Source organism: Equus przewalskii, chromosome 6, assembly GCF_037783145.1.
Source record: "Equus przewalskii isolate Varuska chromosome 6, EquPr2, whole genome shotgun sequence".
In the NCBI taxonomy this organism is placed as follows: Eukaryota; Metazoa; Chordata; class Mammalia; order Perissodactyla; family Equidae; genus Equus; species Equus przewalskii.
In genome coordinates this window covers 75,555,402-75,562,539 of record NC_091836.1, presented here as the reverse complement: position 1 = coordinate 75,562,539, position 7,138 = coordinate 75,555,402, and the positions used below count along the sequence as shown (strand labels likewise).

At 51.4% G+C, this 7,138-nt stretch overlaps 1 protein-coding gene across 1 annotated transcript; it reads left to right on the top strand.

The window, feature by feature from the left end:
- The first annotated feature begins 2,101 nt into the window (after positions 1-2,101).
- On the top strand, positions 2,102-6,228 carry CAVIN3 (caveolae associated protein 3). The gene is made up of 2 exons (XM_070626114.1): positions 2,102-3,959; positions 4,524-6,228. Exons 1-2 carry the CDS (start codon positions 3,576-3,578, stop codon positions 4,923-4,925), a joined length of 786 nt encoding a protein of 261 aa, XP_070482215.1. The 5' UTR covers positions 2,102-3,575; the 3' UTR covers positions 4,926-6,228.
- Positions 6,229-7,138: the final 910 nt, after the last annotated feature.

Below are 7,138 nucleotides of genomic sequence, written 5' to 3'. Positions count from 1 at the left end.
TCCAGAGAATTAACTGGAAAGGCCATTTAGTGGGGGTGCCATCCTGGGTAAGGGGATGCTGTGATACTGATGGTGATTAGTCAATGGGTATGTAAGTTTCTCAGGGTTATCAAATTCAATGACCACAAACTGTGGCTTAAAGCAACAGAAATTTATTCTCTCACAGGTTTGGAAGCTAGAAGTCTGAAATCAAGGTGTTGGTAGCGCCATGCTCCCTCCCAAGCTTCCGTGGGAGAATCTTTCCTTGCCTCTTTCAGTTTCTGGTTGCCTCAGGCATTCCTTGGCTTCTGGGAGCATCACTCCAATCTCTGCCTCTGTCACTACATGGTGTAATCCCTGTGTCTCTTGTCCTCTTCTTATAAGGACACCAGTCATATTGGATTAAGGGCCCAGAATTAGCTGTGGTATGGGTTCATCTTAACTTGCTTACACCTGCAAAGACCCTATTTCCAAATAGGGACATATTCACAGGGATCAAGATTAGGACTTGAACATATCTTTTCTGGGGACACAATAAACCCACACCAGTGGATTTCCAATTTTTATCCCCACACCAAGGAGTTTGAGGGAGTGGGTACAGCCACACCCCTGATTTAGAGCACGGAAATCTTTAAACTAAGATCAGGTTATATAACCACAGGCCCACTTAGAAACAGGTCAAACAGACCCCATCACTTATCAACAGAATGATTGAGAAACTGTCTTTCAGAAAATTTGCAAAGTCATGTAGCCAGAGAATGCACGGAAGAAGAAATCTTGACCAAAAAGTGACTGTGGAACCAAAGATTCTCCTCCTCGTGGAACAAAAAGACCGGAACATGATCAGAACTTAAAAGTTAGACTATTATCAGAAGCAAGGGGTATATCATCCAGGAAGATGCAGTATTAAAATTCCTTCCCCATGCTACCATAAAAGTTTAGAACCTCATGATAAATGTTTAAAATCTTACCATAAAAGTTTAGAACCTTACCTAAATGCTTGAAGCCCACCAGTCAAAACCTGTTGCACCTGTGTTTCCATGTGTCAGCCTGTTCTCCCTAACCCCTTAAATTTTGCCCCAAATCCTGAATTGGGGAGACAGATCTGAGGGCACATGCTCCCTGTATCCCTATACATCAGTCTCACAGAATAAAGCTGAATTCTTTTCCCAAGAGCTGATGCTGTAGTTAATTGGGTTGTTTGTGCGCATGGGGCAGGAGAACCCCATTTTTGTGCAGTAACAGTTACACTGCCTTGGAGGTTATCATTCTGCCTCCTTGCTTTCTTTCTCCTTTTCTCATCCTTATTGGAAGCTGCAATATGGCTTTTTATTGGATACTCCAGGACCAAGGTCACACTACTATAATTTCTGTCAATATGGGCTTTGTTGACTCAGGACATTCTTCTGAGTTGCCCCAAGTTGTTTTAACCCCACTCATGGGCTTCTATTTTCCAACTTCAGCCAATTCCAATGGCTTTTATACTTGAGGTGTTGGGGAGACCAGTAGAACCATCAATGGCTTTATTGCTAAGTTTCAAGGTCCTCCTTGTCCTATGCATCGAAAGAAGGATTTAGCACATCTTTGAAAAATATCTATCCATGTAATTCTTGCTTCCAAATGCATTGGACTCTCTTAGCATCATTCCTCAAGACTGGTGATTCCTTTTTTTTTTTTCCTGAGAAAGATTGGCCCTGAACCAATGCCTGTTGCCAATCTTCCTCTCCCCTCTGACCCCCCCAAAGCCCCAGTACATAGCTGTATACTCTAGTTGTAAGTCATTCTAGTTCTTCTATGTGGGATGCCACCATAGCATGGTTTGATGAGTGGTGCATGGGTCCGCGCCCAGGATCTGAACCTATGCTCCTGGGCAAGCTGAACCTACCTAGCTCAAGAAGTGGGCCTAATTTGTCAAAGGTAATTATCAGCTCTCTTGTCAGTGATAGGTTAAGGAACTCAGGCCGAAGCCCACCAATGCATGACATTTTCCTAGTCATAGAATTAGGTTCTGGAATGGCCATGTAACCCAGTGGAAGGCAAGTGGAAAAATTCTAGGGGGCTTCTGGGCTGCAAATGTCCTAAATTTTAAGATGGTCCCCTCTTTTCTCTTGATCTTGTGCAGAGATGTGAGGCCTGGAACTGCTCTAGCCACTTTGCTCCCAGCCTGGGAATACAGCCTGACACCTGTAGGGGGCGCAGTTGAGAGAGCTGTAGAGAACTACATTTGGAGCTTTGACTGACTCCCACTTAATCGTCACTCTACAAGGATCTTTTCCAATTGTTTGGATTGGATTTCCTGTTTCTAAGAACTGTTTGCATTGGGTTTTCTGTTCTCTCAGTTGGAAAGCACTTTAACTGGCACATCCTGACGGGTCTCTCCGAGCAAATATAGATCCACCGGAAGAGATGGAGATTCCCATCAAGCTCCCAAGGGAGTCCATTTTCTCTTGTATTAAGCAGAGGGGTCAGGCTCCATGGCCTTGTATTTGTAGAAGTTGGTCATCAACTTAGTATCACAGGATTTCTGGCAATGGTTGCCCGTCCTCTGCTGTACTTCTGTGCACATCAGAACTCGGGTCCTTTCAAGCCCATGTAACTATCCCCTGAGTGACGAAGTTCCTTCCACAGGTGTTATCAAGTGGCCTTCACAGAACCGGTGAGGAGAGGAAGAGGGACAGCGATCATCAGGATCAATGGATTGCTTGGCCCTCTGAGCCTACAATCAGTTTACCAAGTATTGCTAAAGACGAGGCATGTGATTTTCCAAACGGATATTACAAATTCATGATCCACATCATTAACTGCACTCTCCATGCTCACTCTCTCCCCCTTTCCAGCAACAGTTCCAAATCTTCACTCACAGAAGATATTCTCTATTTCCTACTGGGAAAGCGCTACCCAGGGTAGCGCTATCCAACAGTAAGAACTAGAGACGTAAGAAATGAAACCTGTGGCTAAACCAGGCGATGACTATTAGGAAAATACCAGAGGACGCCCCGCCTGCCCGCCAGAAAGCGAGGCCTAGAGACAGTGACGCCTGTAGGGGAACATCGGAGAGCCTCTTTCTACCGGGCCCAGCCTTGGGGGGGGGGGCGTGACACATACAGTCCTCAGAGGCGTGGGAGAGGCCCAGGGCTGGCGGCTGCAGAGGCCTCTCTAGTTATCCCTTTGCCGCGCTCACATAGTTTCTCTGCCCACTCGATGCACACAACAAAAATTTCCGTGGCTTGCTCTTTGCACTGGGGAGAGTACGTTCCAGAATGAGACACACCAGGGAACTGGGGCGGAGGAGGGGCACTCAAACTCAGAGCCAAGAGAGTTTGCGGGGTGGGTTAGGGCGAACTCTGGGCCAACCTGCCTTCCCGCCGGGCCCCGGGGCGGGGCAGCAGCAGGAGGAGCGCTTCCAAAGGACCCCGCCGCCGACATCCCGCGCCCCCCCCCCCCCCCCCCCGCCCCGCCCTCCCTCTGGCCGCCCGAGAAGGCCAGCTCCGCCTGCCTGAGTCACGGCTGGAGCTGGGGAGGAGCCGGGGAAAGGCGGCCCCAGCACAGAGCACAGCCAGCGGCCGCGGGGAGAGAAGACTGGGCGATCGGGGATCATGGGGGAGAGCGCGCTGGAGCCGGGGCCTGTGCCCGGAGCGCCAGCGGGGGGCCCGGTGCACGCCGTGACAGTGGTGACCCTGCTGGAGAAGCTGGCCACCATGCTAGAGGCGCTGCAGGAGCGGCAGGGGGGCCTGGCTCGCAGGCAGGGCGGCCTGGCGGGCTCCGTGCGCCGCATCCAGAGCGGCCTGGGCGCGCTGAGTCGCAGCCACGACACCACGAGCAACACGCTGGCGCAGCTGCTGGCCAAGGCGGAGCGCGTGGGCTCGCACGCCGACGCCGCCCAGGAGCGCGCCGTGCACCGCGCCGCCCAGGTGCAGCGGCTGGAGGCAAACCACGGGCTGCTGGTGGCGCGCGGGAAGCTCCACGTCCTGCTCTTCAAGGTCAGTGACCTCAGGCGGCCCCCAGTCCGGGGCCTTTTCCCGCCTCAGCCACCATCGAGGGCTCCCCTCTCCCATACGCCTACCACACCCACATTCCTGACGCTACCCTCCTCCGGCAGCCTGGAACTGACTTCCAGAGAGCCGCACCCACTTCCCACAACCCTGCCGCATCCTTCCCTCACACGCCTGAACCCAGCCTGGCCAATCAAAGCCCGTCCAGCTCTAGGTCAGGCCACGTCCACAGAATTGGCTCCAAGTCCCAGCGAATCCCCGAATGGAAATAACGGTGGTGGACGTGCATCCTCCAGTTCTTGCCCCTGCGGCCGCCATCCTGTCTCACTCCCCTAGCTGGGTCCCACCTACTGTACAAACTTCTGCAGTTCACCCCCAGCTCTCCCTCCCTCACTCCACCCTCGTCTCCCACTTTCCTGAGCCTGCCTTTTCTCTCCCCCTGGGGCTGCGGAAGCTAAGGGTGGGGCGGGTTCCCCTGTAATTGAGGAATGAGGCTCAGGCTGGTGCTGGGTAGGGGGCCGCCCGGGTCAGCACTGTGTCCATCACATGCAGGAGGAGGCTGAAATCCCAGCCAGCGCCTTCCAGAAGGCTCCGGAGCCCTTAGGCCCAGCCGACCAGTCCGAGCCCGGCCTAGAGCAGCCGGCGGTGGAAGTTGAGGAGAGCTCCGACGAGGAGCCGGTGGAGTCCAGGGCACGGCGGCTGCGGCGCACCGGGTTGCAGAAGGTACAGAGCCTGCGAAGGGCTCTTTCGGGCCGCAAAGGTCCTGCAGCACCAACTCCCACGCCTGTCAAGCCACCTCGCCTTGGGCCTGGCCGGAGCGCTGAGGGTCGGTCCGAAGCCCAGCCTGCTCTGGAGTCCAGGCAGGAGCCAGAACCTCCTCAGGACACCGAGGAAGATCCCGGGAGACCTGGGGCTGCCGAAGCAGCTGTGCTCCAATTAGAGAGTGCAGCCTGATGGCTGGTGCTGCCCGCCTCCCCCGTGCCTCAGCCTAGTCCCAAAATAAATCTTTCTCTCAGAATGCAGCATTCACGCCCAAATAAGGAGTGAATCCTGCATCCACAGCCCAGCTCTGGGCCGTTCCTTCCCGGGCCCCTTCAGCCTAGTACCCTGTGTCCTCTAAAAGAGGAGCAGTCACTCACACCTGCTTGCACTCACCATCAATAAAAAGGAATGTCACCTAATCCAGACTCCATGTGAAGAGGTTGGGGGAGAAGGCTGTGCAAGGAATAAGACAGATGGTGGAACCTGAAATGTGGCTTCAATTTCAAACAGACCATTGTCTGATTTCTCGAGTTTCCTCTGAATCCTGGGCCGTACTCCAATGGGACATAGAAATATCCTGCCGACCGCTTGCTCTTTAAGCACTTTCCTCATAGGGAAGCATCCGTACAGTCTCTTGCTGTAGGTGCTCAGCCTGTCGCTTGCTGTAGGTGCAGTTTTCCTCTTAGTCTCTTCTTCCTGCACCACTTCGTAAAAGTTGGATTTTCCAGAATTCTGTCCCCAGCCCTCTTCTCATTCTGGGTACTCCTCCATTAGCATTCACTCCCAGGCCTCCCCTCCCAGTCACATACACCCCACACAACTGTCTTGAGCTGCAGTTGAAAAGTACTTCAAATTCAAGGTGTCCAAAAGAAGCCATCTATCTGCTACTTTTAATTAAGTTAAATTTCAATTCAATGGCTGTTTATTGAGCACTTTCTCTGTATCATTCAAAATTGCTCCCCATCTGTTGTTTTCTTGACCAACAAATGGCACTATCATCCACACAGAAACCTGGGAGTCCTCGTTGGCTCCTCCCTCTCTGCCACTCCCATACCACATGCAAACAGTTATCCTGTTGCTTTGCCCTCAGCAGTCTGTCCACCTCTCTTTCTTTTTTTAAAAAAGATTTTATTTTTCCTTTTTCTCCCCAAACGCCCCCGTACATAGTTGTATATTTTTAGTTGTGGGTCCTTCTAGTTGTGGCATGTGGGATGCCGCCTCAGCATGGCTTGATGAGCAGTGCCATGTCTGCGCCCAGGATCTGAACCAGCAAAACCCTGGGCCACCGAAGCGAGCACACGAACTTAACCACTCGGCCCTGGGACTGGCCCCCACTTTTCTTAATAGCATGGCCACTGCTCTATTTCAGGCCTTGTCTTTCACCTGATTATGATTTGAACCGTCAATCTGATCACATCGCCCTCCTGATCCAGACCCTTCAATGGCCAATGGCTCTCCATCACCTTCAGAATAAAGTCCAAGCTCTTAAATGCTACCTTCAGGGCTCTTCGTGATCTGGTCCGTGCCCATTTTTGTAGCCTCACCTCTTGCCACTTCCCCTCGTTCTACTATTGAATCACACTGAGCTATGTGCTCTCATTCTTGTCTCTACTGTCCTGCAAAACTCAGCAAGGTACCCCTGTTTCCAGACCAGATGTTTCTCTTCGTTGCTCCCAAAGCACCACCTGCACACCTCAGTGCTGGCTGCATTAATCATGATTGTTTGCAGTCACTCTCCCATCTCCCACTCCACTAGACTGTGGCTGCTTTGCAGTCGGGACAGTTTTATTCATTTCTGTATTTCCCATACCAAACACTATGACTGGTACACTGTAGGCCCTCATGAAGCAAGAGCATCACAGAATTGAGAAGTGCGAGGGGATTGGCTAGGGATGGGAACATGATCATCTACCCGTTCATTTAGTCATTGTCATATAAAAACTTTTTTGAGTGCCTACTGTGTTCCAGGCCCTATGCTAGGTCTTGTGAACACCAAGATGACAATCCCTTCTGAGGCTTCAGAGTTTAGGGAGATGCAAACATGTAATGAATGATGTAAATGTAAGGATGGTTATACAGAGGTTATTTCGAGATGAAAAAGGGAAGGGACACAACCTAACCTGAAGGAGGAAACATGGGGTATGTTTAAGGAAGTGTTCTTAGAAAAGGCACATAATGGGAAGGGAAACAGGAATGGTGAGGAACAGCAGAGCTCAGTGGTTTATTGTTTGGGGTCCCAGTTTCTTCATCTATAAAATGGGATAACGATTGCCCCTATCGGGCTCTTGTGAAGATTATATGACATAAGTGCCTGGCATAGTGCCTGGAAAATAATTTCAGGTGTATAATTCATTCGTCCACTCATTCAACAAATATTTACTGAACTCTGAGTGTCTGCCAGGCAC